General features: G+C 45.2%; 3 protein-coding genes across 3 annotated transcripts in view; 1 reads left to right on the forward strand and 2 right to left on the reverse strand.

Annotated features, from left to right (window-relative positions):
* The window catches only part of LOC134742873 (importin-13), a 39565-nt gene extending 23312 nt beyond the window's left edge, over positions 1-16253 (forward strand). Inside the window, 5 exon segments of the mRNA XM_063676060.1 lie at positions 4682-4819; positions 5260-5467; positions 6992-7129; positions 12000-12180; positions 12893-16253. Coding sequence (XP_063532130.1) covers positions 4682-4819; positions 5260-5467; positions 6992-7129; positions 12000-12180; positions 12893-13013 — 786 coding nt within the window. The 3' untranslated portion in view covers positions 13014-16253.
* Positions 16254-19371: 3118 nt separating this feature from the next.
* On the reverse strand, positions 19372-23530 carry LOC134742919 (prothoracicotropic hormone-like). Its single transcript, XM_063676128.1, has 3 exons — positions 23470-23530; positions 21544-21690; positions 19372-19569 (listed from the first exon to the last, which is right to left on the reverse strand). Exons 2-3 carry the CDS (start codon positions 21634-21636, stop codon positions 19414-19416), a joined length of 249 nt encoding a protein of 82 aa, XP_063532198.1. The 5' UTR covers positions 21637-21690; positions 23470-23530; the 3' UTR covers positions 19372-19413.
* Positions 23531-23832: 302 nt separating this feature from the next.
* On the reverse strand, positions 23833-24828 carry LOC134742760 (prothoracicotropic hormone-like). The gene is made up of 2 exons (XM_063675946.1): positions 24703-24828; positions 23833-24168 (listed from the first exon to the last, which is right to left on the reverse strand). Exons 1-2 carry the CDS (start codon positions 24826-24828, stop codon positions 23833-23835), a joined length of 462 nt encoding a protein of 153 aa, XP_063532016.1.
* Between the last annotated feature and the right edge of the window lie 1989 nt (positions 24829-26817).

Raw genomic sequence — 26817 nt, forward strand, 5'->3', positions numbered from 1 at the left:
TTCCCGTTAGACCCTCAGATTGTGGTAGTGGCGCCCTCTGCGCAGGGTTTTGCGTAATATTCTCTATCAATAAATAAATAAAATACCTAATTTATAATCCTACCTACCCTATCCTAGTTACCTCTCTGAATATATAATTGTTTAAAATTTTGGTCTTCAGATTAAGGATGTTACGGAGCTCCGGTTCCGGTTCCGTTAAGTCGGAACTTCCGATTGGTATTACACATCCGTTTCGGTTCCGGTTCCGTTACTTTTGAATCGGAAGTTTTATCGGATGTCAAAGCTTAGCGCGGCGGCGGGATATGAGCGGCGTACATCAAAAACAAACGGATTTATACCTGTCATACGCTCATCTCCCCGCTTGTCACGTGCTGCAATAATTAGTTGTTTTATTTAATTTTATATTATTGAATTAAAAATACCTATTTATTCGTATGTGTTGTGTTGTGTAATGTGTACCTACTGACAGTACTGACTCAGGTTCCGATTCTGGTTCTGGTTCCGTTTTCGGTTCCGATTCCGTTTCTGGTCCCGATTCCGTTTCTGGTTTCGATAAACTAAATTTCAGGGACCGGCCCGCTATCCCTTATCGGGGTTTTTTTTATAAGGGTATTGCATAAGGCACGGAGTAGGATGGAGATGGCAAGTGGGCGTTCCCGTCTATCCGACAGTTAGTAGCGACCGACTCACTTTATGCACAGACTATGCTCAGTTGTTGTGTAAACTTCATGCTCGAATGACATTCACGTAGTACGTACGCTCGTCTAACAAAAATTGATAATTAAATTTAAAATGCCGTATTGTGCAGTATTAAGCTGCAGAAATCACAGCGGTTTAAAAAATCTTTCACGTGGAGGTATTTCCTATCACCGGTGGTTATTTATTTAAATATAATCCAATAAATACGAAAAATCTGTTTATTTTGCATTATTTACGAATGTTCGTTAAGTAAATCTATATTTTATCAGTTAGAACTTAGAATTCACAATCCTTTGTCACTATTCTTTACGTTTATCTGGAATATTCGCTATCCTAAATGTCAAATAACTTCGCTACTCAGATGCTGCGCAATGTCGATATTTATATCGATAAAGTTAAAGTTACGATATTTTTTTCAAGTTTGATGTTTGGTTCGGTAATAAATTATTATTTTAGACGCGTTTCTAATTATTATTTGGGATAATCAATGTCTTAGTAAATATGGCAGCTCTGGTCATCAAGCACTAAGTGTAGTCGGGGTCATTTCATGCCAACCTTTCAAACCTTCGTATTCCTTTACATACGTTTTTGTTTTTTACACCCATCATATTTTCATCGTTAATATAATTAGACTAGGTACTTAATGCACTTATGCGTACAATGCATGCAATGTGCCATGAATAAACGTTTTATATTTTCTATTTCTTTATTATTAATTATTGTAGGTTACCACAAGATGCCGATATTAAAAATAAATGGATCAATGCTACTGGGCAAGAAAATTAGCTTCCGCAAAAATATAGCACCATTTGCTAGGAGCATTTCTTAGAGAAAGATTTCTGGGGATAAAATTGCCATACATCTCATCTAGCGTCCACACGCCTAAAACTTAGTTACTAATTTAGTAATTATTAGTGACATTCGGGCTCACTAAATTAACAAAAAGTGTTCCGTACCACGCAAACTAGCGTCAAATATTGGAATTTTGCCGCCCCCCTTCCTGATTTGATAGGTCACAATCTTACAATCAAATCAAGTGGGATCGATGAGCCAGTTTCATGTATGCTTTCACACCATACAATTAATTTGACAATTTAATCAGGTTGTCCCGTCTAGATTGGCCTTAAATGCTGCTACAAGTAAATATATTGTTAAAGACGAATACTTACCTAAGTAATTGCAGATTTGTGATTACAAAATAACAGCAATACACTCGGTATTATAGACCTTTAAAGAACTATGATTTTATCTGTTTCACTTTAAGATAAATTTAATGTTCACATTAACAACCTAGTTGGTCAATTAATAAGAAACAAATTTCTAGTTAGATATTTGTTGTACTGTACTACATATTATTTTTCATACAATCACGATTATCACTACCTATATTATAAACATAAATAAAGTATCATCTAAATGTGTTAAAACATACGGTAATGAAATATCAATACCTAACTGAACACACAAATATCGATAAAACACTCCGATTACACTGTCCCCTCCCTATATCGTCGAATGGAAAGAAGTTCCAACGGTTAGCTACTCGCAGGCGTGTAGAGATCTCGAACGCACCAGTGTAACGTGACCGTGAGATCCGTAACAAACCATGCGTAATTAGACCTTACTTATACTGGTTTTTTAGCCCTTTTCTCGCCTGTAATAAGTAAGTGATTTTAAATTATACAAAATAACGCCATCTGGTGTTGAGTAGTTGTATTAGGTGAACGTTGAGCGAGCTTTTGTGAGATGAATGAGATAATTTATTTCTTCCATACGGTAAATTCTACTACCTGAAGGTTGTCTGTAAGAGATCGCTTTTTAGCGATAAGACCGCCTGTTGTTGCTTAGTTCGCTATGTTAATTATAATGTATCTAAATTTGTTTTAACTATGCACAATAAAGAATATATTATTATTATTATTTGTATCTCCTTGGATATCACGGGCCTATAAATCCCGGTCTTTTGATAGGCTTGCGTGGGGATATAGATCCAACACGTAGAGGCCCCTTGGAGAGCTTTAATGTCATGTAGAACGCCTGCTGGAACCCGTTCACAGGCGCAACAATAGACACCCATGAACCGGTCGCAGCAGGCATTGGGACTATTGCAGAAAAAGTGAACAGTATACCGGTCTATGGATTGAAGTTTGGGTGGGCAATGAGACTGGGCTATTGTAAAGAACTCCGGACACCTGCCATAACAATGTTAATACACGTTATCGCGGCAGGTGGTGACTTGCCGCTGACTAGATGGGCCCCTGAAACTGCCGTCGTGAAGACGACCAGGAGCAACACCGGTGTGAGCGGCTCAGGGGTGTCGAGAGGTGTGCGCCGCTTTCTACCCAGTGACTGTTAACAGCCACTGTGCCAACTCGCGTCTTATGCATCTTTCACTTCCACCCCTGGAGCATATAGCTCTTACGACTCCCCTCTGGACGGCCAATGAAGGCAAGCCAGAGCTGAGAGTCCTGCGGGTCCCCTTGGGGTCCACTCCGACCGACGAAGACACGCCGGAGACGGAGACCCTGACCGACTCTCTGGAGCACTCGGGTCCGTGGGGTCGTCACTCCCCAACAGCTCGCCACAAGCTGCCCTATTATTATTATTATTATTATAATGAAAGAGTCGTATGTCATATAGCTTTGACATTATATTTTAAACCGTCACTCATGTAGCCTACAGTTGATATTCGTTCGAGAAATGTCCACCGGTAATAACCTTTTGGTATGGAAAGTTGCTACGAATCAGAGCAATTTTGTAAGTGTGTGACATATTTTAACGTGGCTATGAATGTGTGAGTTTAGCGACACTGGTTTTCATACTAAATAGGAGTCATTTCACATCCACTAGTTTATTAATTCGAGGCATAAGGCTTAACTCACCATACCCTTTGCCAGACGAAACCCTTTGTTTTATATAAAGCTACCACATTTGAGTAATCGGTAGCCCAAATACCCTTACAAAACCCTTATCATCCGCTCACCAACACCTTGCATATTGCTTATAAGGGTTAGCCTTATAAAGGGCTTCCCTTTTAGCATATAAGCGTGCTGATTTAAGTCGTCTACCTTGTTCATAAAGCGCACATTACTTCGAATCCGAGCGATCGTCGGCGGCGAAGGCGGCGTTCTTTGACTAGGCACGTATTTTCTTTCCTTTTCATACACTACCGTAGATATATACCAATTCTGTCTCTTTCAGGCAAAGGGAAACCTTTATAAAAAGCGCTTAAAGAGAAGGGTAACCCTTATTAAGAGCTAGCCTTATTTTTGGTTAGCTTTTCGGTAAGGGTTAGTCAATGGTAAGGGTATGAATGGGCTTGCAGTTCAAAAGGGAAAGTCTTTCAATGTGTTAGCCGTGTTTAAGTGTCGCCCATTGAAAGGGTTTTATCGCGGAAAGGGTTGTCCGGTTCCTGCTAAATTAAAAACACCTGGTTTCGCTTTCGGTTCCGATAAAACCACATCCGTTACACCCGGGCTTCAGATCCCCCGGCCAGGTCACTAACCAATTTATACTTAAATTATTCTGCAATGGTATACAGGGCAACGATATACAACTGAAAATAAATGTTTTTTTTTTCTAAGCCAACTTTAACCTTTTAAGGTTTTGGTTGGTGACTGTCCTTGCAAATATAGTTTACTTGCCGTGTGATTTTTTTTCACGGCATTTACCCTGGATTGAAACGTGTAAAAATTCAATATGAAAAACTACAATTTTGCGTTAGCCTCCTCTTAAGTGTTTCTGGTAGTAGGTATATTACGTTGGCGCTCCAAGCGCGGCACTGTTAGCAATTTTAAAGGCGCGACCCGTGCCTTCCTTGTTGCTGTGACACTCCCTCCGGCTTAGTCTTCGAGTGCCTCGGAGTTATACCACCAGTGGCTCTGTTAGCTATAGACAGACATCGCGATCCGCAGAGCTCCGTTATTTAAAAAAAGTGAATCGTTGTCTATTGTTAACAACTGACGATTTGTTTATTTGACAGCCAATGTTCCACGTCCTAAAGCAAATGGTGTCGTCTCTAATGGACGACTGCCGGCCGCTAGTGGACGCAATAGGACAGCTCACTGCCGCCGGCTTCCGCGCTCGACCCACCGCCGCCGGGCTGGACGTCGTCAAACTGGTGAGACACGGTCATTGTCATAATGTACTGAAATGCGTCGTCTCTAATGAAAAGAACAATACAATACACTCATTATTGTATACCTAAATAAAACAAATCAATACAGCAAGAAAACAGCAACACAAGTAGAGGTAACCAACAGGCTGTTAGATATTTAACTTGGGTTGAAAGCACTCTTTATTCGAGCGCCTATAATTCGAGGGTGAAATAGCCACTTTAAACCCTTTAAACAATTTAATATTTAAGAATTATATTACCTTAAGATCGCCTGTTGTTTAACCTCTTTTTTATGTATTCTGTAGGTGTGCAATAAAGAGTATTTGTATTGTTTCGGAGAGCCTACGTTTCCATTTATAAGCACTAGTGAATAAAAATACGTGTGTCAAACCGTAAATTTAGCTTAATGTATGACTCACGACAGTTTAACAATCTGTGTGCAGTTGGTGATAGTGTTCGGCAACGAGTACCCCTCCATGCCGGCGCTGTTCCACTCGAGCATCGCGCTCAGCGCGCGGAGCGTCGCGGCCGAGCCGGCCGGCGCGCCCGACCTCGCCGAGGCGCTGTTCGCCGTGCTGCGACAGGTTACCAAGAAGAAGCCCGCCTATATCGACTGGATAGATGATCTGCTGCCGGAACTGGTCGAACTAGGTGCGTATGAAGTGAGGATAAAAGCCTTTCCCGGAGGACTATTACGAATAACTAGACCCATTTCCCATTATAACACTTTAAACTCTCGCGTTTTGTACACATAATTAATTCCCATCCACTCCACTCCACTTCCCATTATTCGGTCGGTACAGGTACGGGACCGTCGAGCCGATGAGGAGGGGACCACAGGAACTCCAACGTAATTGTGTTTTCTCAAACATACTCCAAAATGTAATAATAATAAAATAAAAAAAAATATGTATGCGTTAATGTCACGAAATGAAGACATAAAGTTGCTCATTTATGGCTCCTTACATTACTTCTTGACCTAAGCCAAGAAGTAATGTAGGGAGTTAGTATTAAACGTACATTATTGTCCGCTGCTCTAACTTTTTAAATTTGCTCACTAAGATTAGCCTGACAAAGGAAATATTACATACAGCCAACGACCACTCTCTCTGTAAGCATACTTGCGACATTAAAAAAAAACAAAATCTATGGTACTATATTTATAAGCGGTTAAACATGCTAAAAAAAAACAAAAAAATATTTATGGGGCTGTATCTCCTAAACCATGCGTCGTAGCGTAAAAATAAGAAATTTCGTTCCCCTCTAGCTGACCCTTCATTTATATTTGAAAAAAAAAAAAACCCCAAAAAAACAAAAACAAAAATCTTTATTTGGCTGTATCTCCTAAACCATGCGTCGTAGCGCAAAAATAATAAAATTATCGTTCCCCTTTAAGAAACCCTAAAATAGTACACAAAAAACACAATGAAAATCAAAAAAGAAAAAAAGGAAAGAAAAAAACATTATATGCCTGTATCTCATAAACCGTTGGTCGTAGCGTAAAAATAATTAAATTTTCGTTTACCTCTAGGTGCCCTCAATTTATATTTGAAAAAAAAAAAAAAAAACTTTATAGGGCTGTATCTCCTAAACCATGCGTAATGTACTATTGGGTCTGTTAGAAATGTTTCGATGAGTTATGTAGATGCCTGTTGAAAGAAAAGTGCAGGCAGCAATAAAAGCTTGTATCCGGTTCCGGTTCCGTTAAGTCGGAACCTCCGACTGGTATTACTCATCCGTTTCGGTTCCGGTTCCGTTACTTTTGAATCGAAAGTTATATCGGATGTCAAAGTTTAGCGCGGCGGCGGGACATGAGCGGCGTACATCAAAAACAAACAGGTTTATAACTGTCATTCGTTCATCTCCCCGCTTGTCACGTGCTGCACTAATTAGTTGTTTTATTTTATTCGTGTTATTGAATTAAAAATACCTATTCGTATGTGTTGTGTAATGTGTAGGTACCTACTGACAGTTCAGACTCAAGTTCCGATTCTGGTTCTAGTTACGTTTTCGGTTCCGATTCTGGTTCTGGTTCCGTTTTCGGTTTTGATTCCGTTTCTGGTTCCGATAAACTAAATTAAAAAAATCTGGTTCCGCTTTCGGTTCCGGTAAAACCACATCCGTTACATCCGTGAGTGTGTACTATCGATGATCCCTACCATTATTTGTTGTCAGGCAGCGAGTGCGTGCGCATGTGGGAGGCGGGTGCGGCGCGCGCGGCGTGCGCGTGGCTGGCGGCGCTGGCCGGCGCGCGGCCCGGGGCGCTGCAGCCGCGCGCGCCGCTGCTCACGGCGGCCGCGCTCCGGTGTATAGGTAACATGTTGTCGGGCAGCGAGTGCGTGCGCGTGCGCATGTGGGAGGCGGGGCGGCGTGCGCGTGGCTGGCGGCGCTGGCCGGCGCGCGGCCCGGGGCGCTGCAGCCGCGCGCGCCGCTGCTCACGGCGGCCGCGCTCCGGTGTATAGGTAACATGTTGTCGGGCAGCGAGTGCGTGCGCGTGCGCATGTGGGAGGCGGGGCGGCGTGCGCGTGGCTGGCGGCTGGCTGGCTGGGCGCTCCGGTGTATAGGTAACATGTTGTCGGGCAGCGAGTGCGTGCGCGTGCGCATGTGGGAGGCGGGGCGGCGTGCGCGTGGCTGGCGGCTGGCTGGCTGGGCGCTCCGGTGTATAGGTAACATGTTGTCGGGCAGCGAGTGCGTGCGCGTGCGCATGTGGGAGGCGGGGCGGCGTGCGCGTGGCTGGCGGCTGGCTGGCTGGGCGCTCCGGTGTATAGGTAACATGTTGTCGGGCAGCGAGTGCGTGCGCGTGCGCATGTGGGAGGCGGGGCGGCGTGCGCGTGGCTGGCGGCGCTGGCCGGCGCGCGGCCCGGGGCGCTGCAGCCGCGCGCGCCGCTGCTCACGGCGGCCGCGCTCCGGTGTATAGGTAACATGTTGTCGGGCAGCGAGTGCGTGCGCGTGCGCATGTGGGAGGCGGGGCGGCGTGCGCGTGGCTGGCGGCGCTGGCCGGCGCGCGGCCCGGGGCGCTGCAGCCGCGCGCGCCGCTGCTCACGGCGGCCGCGCTCCGGTGTATAGGTAACATGTTGTCGGGCAGCGAGTGCGTGCGCGTGCGCATGTGGGAGGCGGGGCGGCGTGCGCGTGGCTGGCGGCGCTGGCCGGCGCGCGGCCCGGGGCGCTGCAGCCGCGCGCGCCGCTGCTCACGGCGGCCGCGCTCCGGTGTATAGGTAACATGTTGTCGGGCAGCGAGTGCGTGCGCGTGCGCATGTGGGAGGCGGGGCGGCGTGCGCGTGGCTGGCGGCGCTGGCCGGCGCGCGGCCCGGGGCGCTGCAGCCGCGCGCGCCGCTGCTCACGGCGGCCGCGCTCCGGTGTATAGGTAACATGTTGTCGGGCAGCGAGTGCGTGCGCGTGCGCATGTGGGAGGCGGGGCGGCGTGCGCGTGGCTGGCGGCGCTGGCCGGCGCGCGGCCCGGGGCGCTGCAGCCGCGCGCGCCGCTGCTCACGGCGGCCGCGCTCCGGTGTATAGGTAACATGTTGTCGGGCAGCGAGTGCGTGCGCGTGCGCATGTGGGAGGCGGGGCGGCGTGCGCGTGGCTGGCGGCGCTGGCCGGCGCGCGGCCCGGGGCGCTGCAGCCGCGCGCGCCGCTGCTCACGGCGGCCGCGCTCCGGTGTATAGGTAACATGTTGTCGGGCAGCGAGTGCGTGCGCGTGCGCATGTGGGAGGCGGGGCGGCGTGCGCGTGGCTGGCGGCGCTGGCCGGCGCGCGGCCCGGGGCGCTGCAGCCGCGCGCGCCGCTGCTCACGGCGGCCGCGCTCCGGTGTATAGGTAACATGTTGTCGGGCAGCGAGTGCGTGCGCGTGCGCATGTGGGAGGCGGGGCGGCGTGCGCGTGGCTGGCGGCGCTGGCCGGCGCGCGGCCCGGGGCGCTGCAGCCGCGCGCGCCGCTGCTCACGGCGGCCGCGCTCCGGTGTATAGGTAACATGTTGTCGGGCAGCGAGTGCGTGCGCGTGCGCATGTGGGAGGCGGGGCGGCGTGCGCGTGGCTGGCGGCGCTGGCCGGCGCGCGGCCCGGGGCGCTGCAGCCGCGCGCGCCGCTGCTCACGGCGGCCGCGCTCCGGTGTATAGGTAACATGTTGTCGGGCAGCGAGTGCGTGCGCGTGCGCATGTGGGAGGCGGGGCGGCGTGCGCGTGGCTGGCGGCGCTGGCCGGCGCGCGGCCCGGGGCGCTGCAGCCGCGCGCGCCGCTGCTCACGGCGGCCGCGCTCCGGTGTATAGGTAACATGTTGTCGGGCAGCGAGTGCGTGCGCGTGCGCATGTGGGAGGCGGGGCGGCGTGCGCGTGGCTGGCGGCGCTGGCCGGCGCGCGGCCCGGGGCGCTGCAGCCGCGCGCGCCGCTGCTCACGGCGGCCGCGCTCCGGTGTATAGGTAACATGTTGTCGGGCAGCGAGTGCGTGCGCGTGCGCATGTGGGAGGCGGGGCGGCGTGCGCGTGGCTGGCGGCGCTGGCCGGCGCGCGGCCCGGGGCGCTGCAGCCGCGCGCGCCGCTGCTCACGGCGGCCGCGCTCCGGTGTATAGGTAACATGTTGTCGGGCAGCGAGTGCGTGCGCGTGCGCATGTGGGAGGCGGGGCGGCGTGCGCGTGGCTGGCGGCGCTGGCCGGCGCGCGGCCCGGGGCGCTGCAGCCGCGCGCGCCGCTGCTCACGGCGGCCGCGCTCCGGTGTATAGGTAACATGTTGTCGGGCAGCGAGTGCGTGCGCGTGCGCATGTGGGAGGCGGGGCGGCGTGCGCGTGGCTGGCGGCGCTGGCCGGCGCGCGGCCCGGGGCGCTGCAGCCGCGCGCGCCGCTGCTCACGGCGGCCGCGCTCCGGTGTATAGGTAACATGTTGTCGGGCAGCGAGTGCGTGCGCGTGCGCATGTGGGAGGCGGGGCGGCGTGCGCGTGGCTGGCGGCGCTGGCCGGCGCGCGGCCCGGGGCGCTGCAGCCGCGCGCGCCGCTGCTCACGGCGGCCGCGCTCCGGTGTATAGGTAACATGTTGTCGGGCAGCGAGTGCGTGCGCGTGCGCATGTGGGAGGCGGGGCGGCGTGCGCGTGGCTGGCGGCGCTGGCCGGCGCGCGGCCCGGGGCGCTGCAGCCGCGCGCGCCGCTGCTCACGGCGGCCGCGCTCCGGTGTATAGGTAACATGTTGTCGGGCAGCGAGTGCGTGCGCGTGCGCATGTGGGAGGCGGGGCGGCGTGCGCGTGGCTGGCGGCGCTGGCCGGCGCGCGGCCCGGGGCGCTGCAGCCGCGCGCGCCGCTGCTCACGGCGGCCGCGCTCCGGTGTATAGGTAACATGTTGTCGGGCAGCGAGTGCGTGCGCGTGCGCATGTGGGAGGCGGGGCGGCGTGCGCGTGGCTGGCGGCGCTGGCCGGCGCGCGGCCCGGGGCGCTGCAGCCGCGCGCGCCGCTGCTCACGGCGGCCGCGCTCCGGTGTATAGGTAACATGTTGTCGGGCAGCGAGTGCGTGCGCGTGCGCATGTGGGAGGCGGGGCGGCGTGCGCGTGGCTGGCGGCGCTGGCCGGCGCGCGGCCCGGGGCGCTGCAGCCGCGCGCGCCGCTGCTCACGGCGGCCGCGCTCCGGTGTATAGGTAACATGTTGTCGGGCAGCGAGTGCGTGCGCGTGCGCATGTGGGAGGCGGGGCGGCGTGCGCGTGGCTGGCGGCGCTGGCCGGCGCGCGGCCCGGGGCGCTGCAGCCGCGCGCGCCGCTGCTCACGGCGGCCGCGCTCCGGTGTATAGGTAACATGTTGTCGGGCAGCGAGTGCGTGCGCGTGCGCATGTGGGAGGCGGGGCGGCGTGCGCGTGGCTGGCGGCGCTGGCCGGCGCGCGGCCCGGGGCGCTGCAGCCGCGCGCGCCGCTGCTCACGGCGGCCGCGCTCCGGTGTATAGGTAACATGTTGTCGGGCAGCGAGTGCGTGCGCGTGCGCATGTGGGAGGCGGGGCGGCGTGCGCGTGGCTGGCGGCGCTGGCCGGCGCGCGGCCCGGGGCGCTGCAGCCGCGCGCGCCGCTGCTCACGGCGGCCGCGCTCCGGTGTATAGGTAACATGTTGTCGGGCAGCGAGTGCGTGCGCGTGCGCATGTGGGAGGCGGGGCGGCGTGCGCGTGGCTGGCGGCGCTGGCCGGCGCGCGGCCCGGGGCGCTGCAGCCGCGCGCGCCGCTGCTCACGGCGGCCGCGCTCCGGTGTATAGGTAACATGTTGTCGGGCAGCGAGTGCGTGCGCGTGCGCATGTGGGAGGCGGGGCGGCGTGCGCGTGGCTGGCGGCGCTGGCCGGCGCGCGGCCCGGGGCGCTGCAGCCGCGCGCGCCGCTGCTCACGGCGGCCGCGCTCCGGTGTATAGGTAACATGTTGTCGGGCAGCGAGTGCGTGCGCGTGCGCATGTGGGAGGCGGGGCGGCGTGCGCGTGGCTGGCGGCGCTGGCCGGCGCGCGGCCCGGGGCGCTGCAGCCGCGCGCGCCGCTGCTCACGGCGGCCGCGCTCCGGTGTATAGGTAACATGTTGTCGGGCAGCGAGTGCGTGCGCGTGCGCATGTGGGAGGCGGGGCGGCGTGCGCGTGGCTGGCGGCGCTGGCCGGCGCGCGGCCCGGGGCGCTGCAGCCGCGCGCGCCGCTGCTCACGGCGGCCGCGCTCCGGTGTATAGGTAACATGTTGTCGGGCAGCGAGTGCGTGCGCGTGCGCATGTGGGAGGCGGGGCGGCGTGCGCGTGGCTGGCGGCTGGCTGGCTGGGCGCTCCGGTGTATAGGTAACATGTTGTCGGGCAGCGATACTAACATCCGCCCGATCGTCTAATTCCTAGGCATGTCGTGAAACTCGGGAAACGCCTCCGTTTCATGATTTAACCGTCCCCACCCGCCAAATCGTTCTTACCCGAATGGCGGCCTAATTTGGCTGTCATATTTCTTATAGTCTTCATTGCTAAGTTAATTTGTATTTTAGTTACTCCCTTATTAGTTATCATTTGTATACGCTCTGTTCACATATGTGGCTGCGATAGTGCGCAACCTTAGTATAGTACCTATTAGTTTAGTATCATGTCACTACCTGTGAGTTCCTATAATTGGCTTCATGTATCAACTATAATTTTTATGTTAATGTCACAGCTGTTGGATATCCAAATTTTTTTTTTTTGCAAACAATATGGACACCGGAGAGTTGAGGTTTAAGTTGGTCGTGTTTAACAGGGGGCGCCACCCCCCGCAACCAGATCGAGCCGCTCGCCGAGCTGCTGCTGGCGCTGAACCGGGCGGCGTTCGACGGCGGCGACCTGGCGGCGTGGCTGCGGCAGGCGCTCGCGGTCGACGACTTCCCCACCAGGCACGCCACCGAGCCCAGCAAGCGCAAGTTCATCGCTGCCGTTATCAAGTATGTACATGTACCTAATAGTATTCATTTTGTTGTTTTTCTTGTTACCTGTCGTGATTGTTTCACCGGATGGTCTCACCGGAAGATCAGCGCTGGAAGTCGCCAGCAACATGCTGAGGTGAGACCATTTCGTGGCACTTTTTCTTTTTATTTATGTTTCTCTGTTTTGTATAATTTTCTATTTGCGTGTGCTAACGAATAAATTATTTCTATTTCTATTTCTACCTACCTATAGTCGTAACTCGTAACACCTCCGGCGAGTGTTAACAGGCTCAAAAATTACTCGCGCATGAGATTCCGTACAAACTTACTTATGTAAATAGTACGATTCCCGATCCTGCCATGCTAACTTTGTACAAACTTTATTTTATTTCATCAAGCTTATAAAAGATTCCCTAGAAATGCTGATGTTGGTTTGACACAGATACACAATTATTGTTATAAAAATAACAATAATTAGGTTGTAAAATTTTAGTGCTAACCACCAATTATGTGTTAACTTGTTGCTATTGGTGGGAACCTATAATTGGCTTTTTGTTATTTACTTATATAACTATTGTATAATTGATAGCTGTTGGTTCTCCGAAAATAAATAAAATAAAATAAAATAAATTCAGAATTTTAGATGACACGACCGCCCACGACGGCGACCGCGATTTTTCCCTATAAGCTCCATACTCGTCAGCTTGCTTTACTTTCTCCTCTTCCACAGGGAAAAAAGCAGCAAGCGTCGCCTACTAGAGTCCGTACAAGAGTTCAGTCTCGTGTGTCGCGGGCTGGTCGGCACGGAGTACGCGCGCCAGTCGCTCGCCGCCAAGCAGCTCGTGTCCTGAGCCCTGCTCGCCGACCAGCGGCCGTGTCCGTTCTAATGCTCCACAATAACATTGATGAGTGTCGAGCGATAACATGAGGTAGTCAGTATCAACAGTAGCGGATGAAATAACGGTCCAAAAACGGCAAGCGTCGCCTACTAGAGTCCGTTCAGTCTCGTGTGTCGCGGGCCGGTCGGCACGGAGTACGCGCGCCAATCGTAAGTTTATCACCTACAGAAAATCTGCCGAAAGCTTCAAAAACAAGCCCTTAGAACAAATATTGGAAGCAAGGAAATGTGATATTGAATCACGGCACGCGTTTAAAACCAGCCCGCGCAGCATGGTTTCCCCTATCACTAAGTCCGTCACTTTCGCACTCACATACTTGTTAGAACGTGACAGGCATGGTGATAAGCGTACCGTGCTAAGACTCCTGGGTCAGGTTGATATATTACCCGAGTGAGTAGAGACCTTAGCAAATTTTGCCCCGACACGAACATAACAAAGTGAGCTAGTGTCGTTATAAACGGCATATTTTCATTGAGACATTAAAATGATGACAACAAATGCTATGCGATTAGCGTAGTTGGATTTTGGCAATTCAATGAAGCTTTATTCATTGGGATAATTCAAAAAGAGACTAGTTAACGCTATCTCTACTGGGCTCGTTCACTTACCTGTACTTTTTATTTCTTTTGTATGAGCGCGTGGCCTTTTTGTGCCTGAGGCTCACACACAATGGCCACGCGCGCAGGCACAAAGGCCACGTGCTTACATAAAAGAAATAATGGCTTTTGTTTAACAGAATGCCATTGTTAGTACAGGTAAGTGAACGAGCTCAGTAGAGATAGCGTTAACTATAATAGGTGTGTTCGTCATTCAGTCTTATAGGTTGTCTCAGTTTTTGTTCTACATGTAAAATATTTGTATAACGTCGAATAATTGTGCTTCCTTTTGTGTTTTTATTAAAACATAGTTTTCAGTCAAAAATACAATCTAGGCAATCATGTAACGATTTTACTCATAAATAATGATTTTATAATATTTAATGGGGTCTCTATTGTTTCTCATTAAGTTTTAAGTCACAATGTATTGTTTGTCCGAATTTTCGTTAGTCATAATTTGGTTTTTCTCAGAAACGCGTAATTTTTCAGGATTGAAATAAAACAAACTTAACCTATCTACAGGATAACCTTACCAAAATCCTGAAATGTTAACGATTTCAGAGTTATGACTAATGATAATCTGACAATAATTACATTATGAGTATTATGACATTTATGACTTTCAATAATTATGACAAACAACGGGATCCCTATTTAATGACATAGAATAATAAGTTATGATGATTGGGAATGTGATATAATAATATTTATAACTTTGTACATATAAAGTATTTTTGTGATGACTTAATGACCTTAAGTGATAATTATGTAGTCTTATCAAAACAAAAATAATCTTGACAGGTAATAAATGACATGAAATGTTTTTGTTGTTTTTTTTAAATGAAGTTAAAATAATATTGTTATTTAAATCCAGCTCTAATGTTAATTTTAATTCTTTGTCGTTACAAATAAAGATAGTTTGTATAAATTCAATCAATTTTCTGGAAACATTATTTTATGTACCCTCAATATGTGCAGAAATGTCTAGGCATTAAAGGGCAAGAAGCCTAGAAAATAATACAGGGTGCTTAAGAAAAGTATTTTGCATATTTATGTCAATATAATCTACAAAATATTCTAATTTATACGACTTCTAAAAACAAATCAGTTGCGTTTAAATAACCACATTTATAATCTACTATTGAAGATTCTAAATTGTGACTAGCTTTTCCAATATTACCTACAATCTATTGGTTTTCTTTTGAAATGTAACTTGTCGGCGTCTCTTTGTTTCCCATAAATTTTTAAGTCATAATGTATTGTTTGTCCACATTTTCGTTAGTCATAATTTGGTTTTTCTCAGAAACGCGTAACTTTTCAGGATTGCCATAAAAAAAACCTAATCTATAGGATAACCTTAGGAAAATCCTGAAAAGTTAACGATTACAGAATTATGACTAACGATAATATGACAATCATTACATTATGACTTTCAATAATTATGTCAAACAAAGGGACCCAACTTGTCGATATTTCTTTAAGGGGCCGGTGTCGATTTTAGTCGCCAAAATGTAAAATTGATAGATTTAGTCGGTGAAATTGTACACCTTTTGTTACCTAATTGAAATAACAAGTACTGGTTTCTATTAGCGCATCTTCTTATCTTACCTTTTATCAGATCAATTTGTTGAAAACAGACTCACTAAATTAGTAATGTTTGCTTTTCTGATGGACGTTTAGATAAACGCGCGTAAAGCACTGATTTTGTCGCTCTTATTTGTAAATTTCGTAAAGTTTGGACGGCTAAACATGGTAATTTTGTATTACACATATCCTGTACTTGACGTTTATCAGACTACTTTTTTATTATTATGACTTTGAAGTAGTGTAAATGAAAGTTAGACGAAATCAATTTTCTCCAGAAATGACTTCAAAACAAGTGACAATTTCTCTGAAAAACTACTTAATTTCAACGTAATTTTGATACTTAAACAATCTACAACATTTGTTGAAACTATTCTTATACATCAATTTGTATAATTTACCACCATAAATTTTTGATTAATTTTTAAAAACTGCCCCTTCTTTTCATATATTACCGGTGACGCACGCTCGGGACCTCATTATTAAAAGGCAAGATGAGAAGACGTGCTAATAGAAACCAATACTTGTTATTTAGATATTACGTAACAAAACGTGTATAATTTCAACGACTAAATCTATCAATTTAAAATTTTTGCTCCAAAATCGACTACGGCCTCTTAAATGAGTTATATATAGGTCCTGTTTACACTTGCGTTTAGTAGCAAATGTATGAACTCGCACTTAACGAGGGCTAACGCGTATGAATTCGCCGCTAGTGGCGCTAGTGTAGATGGTGGTCTTTTCCATAGTTCGAAATGTCACTTGTCACTTCAATGACTGACAGCTGTTCTTTAGTCTTTTGGACCACCATCAACAGAGGCGCCAACTGGTGAGCAAAAAAACGATAGCCCTCATTTGTTGACAGGACCTGAGATAAAAATGATCTCTTTGTATAGAAATCCTCTATGTGTATTAGTGTATACGGACAAGTATACATGGCGTCTATTTTAACTGTAAATAAACGTTAAATATTGTTAATGTAGCGATTTTCTCAAAAATAAAACATTGGCTTGAGACATGTTTGTTTTATTTAGTAAAACACTGATTCAAATAAAAAAACAAGTGCGAGTCAGACTCGCGCACGAAGTGTTCCGTACCATTACGCAAAAAACGGCAAAAAAAATCGTTTGTTGTATGGGAGCCCCCCTTAAATATTCATTTTATTCTGTTTTTAGTATTTGTTGTTATAGCTGCAACAGAAATACACCATCTGTGAAAATTTCAACTGTCTAGCTATCACGGTTCATGAGATACAGCCTGGTGACAGACGGACAGTGGAGTCTTAGGGTCCTGTTTTTACCCTTTGGGTACGGAACCCTAAAAAATTGGACACTTCCGAACAACTGACAGGCCGATATCGTCCGGCGGACTGATAGTCAGTGGGCCCCTTTAAACTTTCACGATTTTTACACATTATGAATTATAATACGGGACTTTATAGCGTAGATATTATTGTTTTAAAATTACCTCCGACGTTTCGAGGACGGCATTGTCCCCGTGGTCTCAAGAGAAAATTTTCGCGGGTTTTTCGAACTACCCGCACTTCCGCGCTAAATATTGAATGTAGTATTCGTCTTTTATGGCTCCTGTACACGATAGCCCAACGTAGGTCAATCTAAGGGACGCAGCTATGCGGTGGAATGAGATAGCAATATCACTTGCTCCCTCTAACGCATAAATGCGTACTTAAGATTGCCCTCTAGTGTCCAAAGCCTCTATAAAAACTAGATAAAAAAAAGATGCCCTACGTGGGGACATCGCCATTGAAAGACACTGTAATTGGTTTCAACATAATTAACAAGTTAAAAGTGTGTTTTTTACCTCCAGTCATGATCATGCAGTATGGCGCTATTTATTTTAAAACAGAAATAATTAATAAAAAGTCAAACAGAGGTCAAACATCCTGGGCCTGGTTTATAAGGTAAAATGTTGCCAATGTATGGATGGTATAGAAAGGATGCCAATCTCTTATGGGAGAATTGTTGCAAAAGTGACCGCTTTCAGCTTTAAATAAGAGTTCCTAATCTCTCCGGTGGCGCTAGTTAGGCACTGGGACATGAGTATAACATGAACCATATAAGGCAACAAATAACCCATGAATCTAGTATAACTGGATCGGTCATGAGGAGTGGGGGAAAATGACCGAACGGGATAGTCTTATGTATCTTTCAGTAGGAGTAGCAGAGAAAGCGCTGTTATTGTTTGTCCTTGTCATAGTTTCACTTTTCCACCGCTACCACAACCGAGGTTGTGGCAAACAAATAAGTACGTGACATGTCATGTTTGTTCGTTGCTTGTTTAATTATCGTTGTTTTGTATGAAATTGTGCTTTCTCTTATGAAATATAGTGATGGTTAGCGTTTTGTATGCTTGAACTTTGATAAAATACTGGTGAATTGTTCTGTAATCGGCTGTAATAGCCGCTCTGAGCAAAAATATGAGATCATAACCTTTCACACGTAAGTACGGTATTTTACACCTTCCTCTTAACGCAATATGTGAGAATAACATCGTAAAATTACGTTACACTCAAAGCAACGTAGAATCAAACGATTTCAATAAAAATATCACAATTATTTACGCAAATTAACAAAACATTATTTGTAAAATTATCCGCCCAAATTACGTAGGTAGGTAGGAGTCTGAGGTCAGCCATTTTTAAACTTCTTCTTAATTTAGCTGCATAACAATCATGTTAAGGATACCAGATGAAAATATCATAATTTTATGGGTAATTTTGACCTCGAAGTTTTTTCGTACTTCTAATTCCAAAAAATAAATAAACAAATGTTGTGAAGATTAAATGTGGTGTACATTAATTGGTGTGATTGCGATTTGTGATTTCTTTGAATTAAAACCCATAATAAATTTTATTTTACGTTTTATTTACTAAACATGTTTAGTTTTGTACCACCTGCGCGAATTGTAGGAGGTATTTCATTGTTTATACGCCTAAAAAGAACGGCCCATTGACATTTTAATTAACAATTTTTTAATACCGTCAAACAAGCTAACTTTGCCTCCAGGGTAATCGCCCCAACGTGATATCAAATATTGGGGTTATTTTTACCAATATGGTATCCCCACGTTTATGACGTCATCTATGTCTATCCCTTACGGGCGCACGCGTATAGCTGGTCTATGTAATGCTAGGTCTATGAAATAACCCGACCAAATTACGTAGGTTTGTTTTTGGTACTATTTCGGTGTATGGTGGCGCCCCGCCGCCTAATTACTGTTTTTTGATGGACACTTCATACATAGAGATTTGGCTCCTTTATATAGTCTCCATGTGCCAATGTTTGAAAACTGACGTTATTGAAGTTTATGTTTGTACAAAATATTTGTTTCTCGCTTAAGTGATTTGTAATCTTAGCCCGCTCCAGACTACGCAGCGCAAAGCCGCGAACGCGAGTGTGGAGTCGATTTCGCTGATTAGCGAGCTAGACTCCACACTCGCGTTCCCGGCTTTGCGCCGCGATTCGCGCACGAGTGTGGAGGGCCCTTCAGAGAAATTAATTTAGGTATGTGAATTGAATTGAAATACTTATTTCACAAGATTTGTGGTATACGTGTCATTATTTGAGCCACATCCATATAGGAGTGTTTAGTTTACTAATATAAAGTAAGGAAACAATAGTTATTTGTGCAACAAGAGAGGAAAGTTGATTTTTCTTGCGAGTGTTTATTTTGAGTCCCGAGAAAGCGAAAGATTCTAAGGTAGAATCTTGAGCGTAGCGAGGGACTCAAAAACACGAGATGTAAAATAACTTTGCTCTCGTGTTGCACACATAATTTTTCACCTCAGTAGTGAGAACATATTAAAGGTTAAAATGTATTTCGAATTACACAGAATAAACAGGAAAAAAAAGTATTATAATATGTACGATACGATACGATACGACACGACACGACACGACAAACCATACCATACCATACCATAAAAAAATGTAATATTTAAAAGTATGAAGTTCATGGCCTTCACTAAATTAAAAAGCTACATTTTTTCACTCCTTGGAGTGAGGAAAGTCGCACTTTCCTCACTCCAGGGAGTGACGAAAGTAGGTTTGTTCGAGCTGCTGAGGTGAAAATGAAACACTTCAATCTTCATCTGTCTATCAAACTACATTTTATTGAGCATTCGAATATTTTACATCAAAAATCCCGTATATTCAATTGGCGAGGTAGCTGCTCGTGCAGAGGCACCCGGCGACGATGGGCACCAGCCGCGGCACCCACTTGTACTTCAGCTCGTTTGGCAAGTCCGCGTACAGTTGGCCTGCGCGCTCCCGTTCTTCTTTGCTGTTGCTGCCTTTTAGCACTGTTAGCTGAAACAAATATTACATTTACATCCAGCCCCTGCCGCTGCCCCTGGCGCTGCCGGCAATAATTCCCTAAATGCTGCAGCAGCAGGAGTGTAGCCGCCGAGCAGGTCTCAACCAGGGATGTTGCGAATATTCGCATCCGCAACCGCGGAACTTTCGCATTATTTTCACATCCGCATCCGCATAAAATCGATGCGGAGCTTAATGCGGATGCGGATGTGGAACAAGTAGGTAAAGGAACGTCTTAGCGGCGGCGTAAGTGCTAGGTAATTTCATCATTAGCCAATAGGAATCTCGTTCCGTTTTTGTGATTTTAGCACTTTTAGCCTATGACGGACAGCGACAAGAAGTGAAAAGTTTGTTTTATTTGGACTTTAGTATAGTAATGCGATAGTGGGGCACCTATATTATTGTTTAAATACTAAAAGTTTAGTTTTTTTTTTAATAAAAATGACTAAAGTGTAATATTTGACGTTTTTTATGTGACTAATCTCGACATCCGCATCCGCATCCGCGGATGTCTAAAAATCGGCATCTGCAACATCCCTGGTCTCAACGACTCAAATAAAAAGACTTCGATTTGATGTGAACTGATTCTTCAAGACAGATTAGAGTTGTGACATCGTCGATTTTTTGGAATCTATTAACTGTTAACTAATAACGAGCTCGCAATGGCACGTGTTTGTTAGTTAAAGCACAGAATAATAAATAGTTAACAGTTAATAGGTTCCTAAAAATCGACAATGTCACAACTCACCTCTGTCACAACTCACCTCGGTCTCCCCTACGTGTTTAACGAAATATAATTCACTGATTCGCCATTCGCCAGTAGTCGAATCTGTTTGAAATATGTAAAACCGAACCCGTGGCGTACAGCGATATCAAAGAGGATATATATAATAGGATAGAGCGGTACAGTCACAGTAAATTTTGTAACCACAGTAAATTCACTGCCATCTATAGACACACTTTAAAACTAAAAATGAAGATTTATAAAAATACGTTAAAATGTATTTAAATATGGATAAATGATTTTTTTATTTGCATTAATTATTTTTATATGATTTTGACCCATGTTCTTTCACTGATATGCGTTAAAATTATAAATAACAAACGAAATCATCAAACATTTAAAATATAAAAACCTTGTGTCAACTTAACCGCTTAACCTGAATAAACTGGTGTCTCTTGAAAGCCGGCGCACATTAAAAGATCAAATATTTTTGTATAAAGTATTAAGAAATTTAATTGACTCCCCTTATTTGTTAAGTAGACTTAGCTTTAAAACTCCCCGCTTGAACACACGGCGTAGCGATAAATTATTTTGTATTCCCTTTACTAAAAAGAAATACAAATCAAACTCCTTTTTGATAAGAGCTTGCAGATTTAATAATGATATTTTCTCAAAAATTTATATATTTAATGACTCCTTGTCTAAATTTAAACGTCAAGTACTTTTGGTTTTAAATAAACAAACGAATTAAATACACTGTAATTTTACACTTAATTGCAAATGTAATGCATAAAAATAGTTTTATCTTCATTAATTTAGCCCCTGTCTTTAATCTTTAAGTTTAGTTATCCCGTATTTTGTTTTTCTTTAATGAGCTATTAAGTGGTGGCAACTGTCCTGGTTTATGAATTATGTATAAGACACTAGTTATAAGAAACATGTACCGTTTGTGCCCCAATAAACATTAAAACATGAAACCGCCAACGCCCTCTATACGAGAATAGGCTAAAACTAGTGGCGCCATCTGATCGAGAATCAAATTTTCGTGATTTCCATAGACTATCCATCTATAACGGAGTTATATCTATCTTTGACCCAAGTTACCCAACTGACGTGAAGTGGCTGGTGGCGTAGAACCGAGAGAGCGTCACTCACATCATGCATATCAAGTGGTCGTGGTAATTGTCCATTCTAATGTAATGTAATTCTTATATGTATCTGTGTGGTATAATTGTTCAACTTACGTTATATATAATTTTCTGGCACCTATACGGCTTGGTGCACTTGCTCTCGTCGCAGGTCAGGTTGCGCACCTTCTGCGGGTACCACAGCGCCATGCCGAGCTCGTCGCTCAGATTCACGTAGTGATCTTGGTAATTGTCTGACGCATACTGAAACATTTAAACATCAGCTGTTGGTAAAGATGGAGGGAGTAAAGTTAACACATTCACTGCCAGCGACCCGCTAGGCTCTGTTCGTAGGCCCTTCTCGCTACATACGGTTTTTTTCGTGTTATCGACTACGCTCGTAGCGCGTAGCTCGCGCTGGCACTGAATACGAATGCCAACAACTTTGCTACAGCCCAAAACTATGTCGAGACCATATTTAAGCTTATTTTTCGAGAATTGAAGAAACAAATAAACTTTTGTTTTTGCGTAGCTATCTATGTCTAGTGTTATATAATACATGATTGTTAATAGTAAAAACCGGTCAGGTGCGAGTCGGACTCGCCCATCGAGGGTTCCGTACAAATTTTAACTATTTTTTAATTTTTTTTTTTTTCAAATTACAGTTTTCAGATTTTTCCCTGTATTTATAGTGTAAGATTTTAGTTGATATTACTTGAAAAATTTCATAATTCTAGGTCAACGGGAAGTACTTACCCTTTTGATTTTGATTCTGTTGAGAATGTCGAAATATACGTTTTTTTGCGGCATAAACGCCGGATCTTTTTTTACGTTAACTTAGAAGTTCGATTTTTTCACAGCTTCAAGGGACCGTAGACCTGAGTATATGGTTTAAATTTTAACTCGATACCTCCACGCGTTCCCGAGATAGAGGGTCTTGACAGACAGACGGACGGACGGACATCAAAGTGATCCTATAAGGGTTCCGTTTTTTCCTTTTGAGGTACGGAACCCTAAAAACGGCGAATTTTTTAAAGAAAATGTGTAAAAATACTGCGTAATTGCTATCGTCTCAAAAGGTATATCTTCGACTTTTGACAGACAGACGGACGGACGGACATCAAAGTGATCCTATAAGGGTTCCGTTTTTTCCTTTTGAGGTACGGAACCCTAAAAACGGCGAATTTTTTAAAGAAAATGTGTAAAAATACTGCCTAATTGCTATCGACTCAAAAGGTATATCTTCGACTTAGACGCTTAATAATCTTAAGAGGCCGGTGTCGATTTTAGTCACAAAAATGTAAAATTGACAGATTTAGTCGGTGAAATTGTACACCTTTTGTTACCTAATTGAAATAACAAGTACTGGTTTCTATTAGCGCATCTTCTTATCTTACCTTTTATCAGATCAATTTGTTGAAAACAGACTCACTAAATTAGTAATGTTTGCTTTTCTGATGGACGTTTAGGTAAACGCGCGTAAAGCACTGATTTTGTCGCTCTTATTTGTAAATTTCGTAAAGTTTGGACGGCTAAACATGGTAATTTTGTATTACACATATCCTGTACTTGACGTTTATCAGACTACATTTTTATTATTATGACTTTGAAGTAGTGTAAATGAAAGTTAGACGAAATCAATTTTCTCCAGAAATTACTTCAAAACAAGTGACAATTTCTCTGAAAATTGACTTAATTTCAACGTAATTTTGATACTTAAACAATCTACAACATTTGTTGAAACTATTCTTATACATCAATTTGTATAATTTACCACCATAAATTTTTGATGAATTTTTAAAAACTGCCCCTTCTTTTCATATATTACCGGTGTCGCACGCTTGCGACCTCATTATTAAAAGGCAAGATGAGAAGACGTGCTAATAGAAACCAGTACTTGTTATTTAGATATAACGTAAAAAAACGTGTATAATTTCAACGACTAAATCTATCAATTTAAAATTTTTGCTCCAAAATCGACTACGGCCTCTTAAATATACTTACTAACACTGAAGAAGGATATAGGCACTACATCATACTTACCCTCAGTTCGCAGTTACATGGCACATTTGAAATCGCATGCTGAAAATTAAGAGATGAGATTAATCGACTTTTAAAGCAGGTGTTTAGGCAATTGATCAGAGAAAAAAACTAGGACTTTTTCGAAGTCCGTTAATTTTTTTACTAAAGTTATAATTGACGGAAGGGATGGTATGCTATCAATGCATAAAATAAGCATTCGGACTCGTTACCCATACTAGTGCCTACTATATTTTAGTACTAAAGGATGAAAATAACTAGTCGTTCTTAGGATGGAATCGGATTCAATTAAAATAAAAGAATCTGAATCTGTAACGCTGCAATACGTTCTTCTGGAGTCACGCTCCGACATAATTATAAGTATAACTACAGTATACTGACATTAGAGTGCTTTTTGACTTTAATATTCCCCCTCTTCCTCGTCCTAGTTTCCACCGAGTTATCCAGCAGGATTATATCGTTTCTGATCATATTTGCGTAGTCGACGATGAACTCGGGTAGCGGCGCCGGGCGGTCACGGTCAGGTTCCGGGCCGTAGTCACCAGGGTAGTCGAGCCCGACTACGTAGTTGCGGAGGTCGGAGCGGGCGTCGACCATGTAGGCGTCCAGGTCTGACTGCTTTGCTGATACTCTTGGGAGCCAGGATTGGATCGCAACCAATACGCCGAGACATACGAGTATGAAGACACAAACTTTGGATACCTGAAAGAAATTCAATTTGTCTCATGTTGGCTTACTCTAAAAGATACGGCATTTTCAGATATGATAAATTAAATTTAATGGAACTAAAAATTTCCATACTAAACTGTTGCCATGTTTAAGAAATGACTATTGCTTGCCTGTTTAAGCATTTTACGTCAAAAATGTGACAAAACTTCCTACGTAACTTTACGTAGGAAGTGGCGCCCTCGATAATTTTCTACAATTTCTTGTCGGACTATAGGTTACGACTACAAATTAGCAGAAAGTAAAAACATAGCGGCAACATAAATAAAAAATAATAATAATAAAAAAAACAAAAAAAATGCGTTTATTTTCAGACAACTCATAGGTCCATAGCATTGTTAGTAAGTTCTTAACTAAAAAAATTAAAACTAAAATTATTAATACTAAATACTAAAAACTAAGATACTACAACTAAAATGAGTTAGTATTACTTAATAACAATAACAAAGGTCTAAGCTAAAAGCCCTGCGTAACAGAGCCGTGGCGCGCGGTTCACCGAGGCTCACGCACACTCGGAGCATGCAGCTCGTTGAACCTGCCGAGCACGGCACTGTCCTGCCTCCCGGCCACGACCTGCAGGAGACTGTTGGAGCTTCCCCTAACCCGTCTGATGAGCGACGCGACTTTATTGCACATGAGCGTACACACATAAATACATTATCTGTAAAATTTCAACTGTCTAGCTATCACGGTTCATGAGATACAGCCTGGTGACAGACGGACAGACAGACAGACAGCGGAGTCTTAGAAATAGGGTCCCATTTTTACCCTTTGGGTACGGAACCCTAAAAACATGCAAGATTTTATAGAAAACTATGCGAAGTGAACTTACCATTTTATCTGAATCCCACTAAATCCTTGTGTCTACTGAGACCGGTCAAGAAGCCCACCTTGCTTATATACGGCCAATGATTGACAGCTATATAAAGGATCCATTAGGGGCTGAACTTTCGCCGGCTAGACCCCCCCTCCCCAGGTATTGTTATCAATACATAACAATAGACTAACGCGATAGACAAAAGAGTGTCACTGTTAATACCTTCGGATTTAAGGGTGTTACAGGTGTGTTAAGAGGCGAGACGTACGTAAAAGTACATGTTATGATATCCAATGTCCGATGTACGTTTCGGTTTCGGCATAAAAAATAGTGTTTTATTCAGCCGAAGGTTCGATCTCGGTTTCGACAGGTTGCAGTATTCATGTTGGAATTAGGGCAAAACCGAAACTTCGGTTTCGGTCGGATACCAATGTTATCGTATCGATCGCCTCATTATAGTTACTCAGTAACTACATAAAAGTACTTAGTAGTCCAAAATTACCGCCTTCTGCATCTGACCCTTGATCCAACCACCCACCGAGTCTCTCTAGGTGTTGGTCGAGACTTCGCTATGAGACCGTTCGCTGACACGACTAATGGAACAATGATCGTCGAGTCAACATCCCACATGGCGGTAATCTCGTGAGCCAAGTTTATATAGTGGATTTGTCTTTCTCGGCTTTCACGAGATTCTCATCATGGGGGATGGTGATGTCGACGAGCACGGCCCGGCGCTGCGATCGGTCTATCAGCACGATGTCAGGCTTATTGACAACAATAGTCCTGTCAGTGATCATAGATCTACCCCAATAGAGCGTGGCACGACCATTTTCGAGAACTGGCGCAGAACGCGGTATGTATCTACGCCATTTTTTCAGGATCCCATCGACAGATATACCAAACAGACAGACCAAATTAAAGTAAAAGAATAGGTACTATTAAAAAAAGCCGGCCAAGTGCGAGTCGGACTCGCATTGCAAGGGTTCCGTACATTACACAATTTAAACAATGTATTTTTTAAGTGAAATGTCTTTAAAAAAACCCGTAGGGGTCGGATCAAAAACTAAGTAATTAAGTTCGACTCACGCTTAACTGCACATTTCTTATAAGTTTTCCTGTGATCTATAGGTAAAGATCTATTTTGTGTATTTTTTTCAAAAATTTTGGCCTAGTAGTTTAGGAGATAAAGGGGAGGGGGGGAATGGTCATTTTTTGCCTATTTTCTTGAATAACTTCGAACCTGTTTATCTTAAAATTATAAAAAAAAATATTTGAGATTCTCACAATGAGCTCTTTCATTTGATATATAACACGATATAGTTTGAAAAACTTTATTTTTTAATTTTCTCATTTACCCCCCAAAAGTGGCCCCCATGTTTAAAATTCATTTGTTTGCGTTACATGTCCGTCTTTGGGTCACAAACTTACATATGTATACCAAATTTCAACTTAATTGGTCCAGTGTAGTTTCGGAGAAAATAGGCTGTGACAGACGGACAGACAGACAGACAGACAGACGCACGAGTGATCCTATAAGGGTTCCGTTTTTTCCTTTTGAGGTACGGAACCTTAAAAATGATTTTGCAAATGGATTTCCGTCTTCAACACATTGAATTATATTGTACTTTGTACATAAGTACTACAATAGTACATACCTCAATGCTTCATCATACGTAACGTAAATAAAAACCGAAAGATCCTGACGAGTTGAGAACCTTTTTTTGAAGTTGGTTAATCTTAAAAATAGCCCTGTGTTTGCGCCAAAGTTTAAATATCATGTAAAACAATACCTGCTCAAGTCGGCTGAC

This window comes from Cydia strobilella, chromosome 7 (assembly GCF_947568885.1).
Source record: "Cydia strobilella chromosome 7, ilCydStro3.1, whole genome shotgun sequence".
NCBI classification, from domain to species: domain Eukaryota; kingdom Metazoa; phylum Arthropoda; class Insecta; order Lepidoptera; family Tortricidae; genus Cydia; species Cydia strobilella.

What these genes read in the sequence shown, in the direction of transcription:
- LOC134742760 (XM_063675946.1), bottom strand. Translation starts at nt 24,828, where the DNA reads ATGTGCAATAAAGTCGCGTCGCTCATCAGACGGGTTAGGGGAAGCTCC. An exon ending in ACGAGCTGCATGCTCCGAGT is followed by an intron (nt 24,169 to 24,702) that starts GTGCGTGAGCCT and finishes AATTTCTTTCAG; the next exon opens with GTATCCAAAGTTTGTGTCTT.
- LOC134742919 (XM_063676128.1), bottom strand. Translation starts at nt 21,636, where the DNA reads ATGGCGCTGTGGTACCCGCAGAAGGTGCGCAACCTGACCTGCGACGAG. An exon ending in GCCAGAAAATTATATATAAC is followed by an intron (nt 19,570 to 21,543) that starts GTAAGTTGAACA and finishes TATTTGTTTCAG; the next exon opens with CTAACAGTGCTAAAAGGCAG.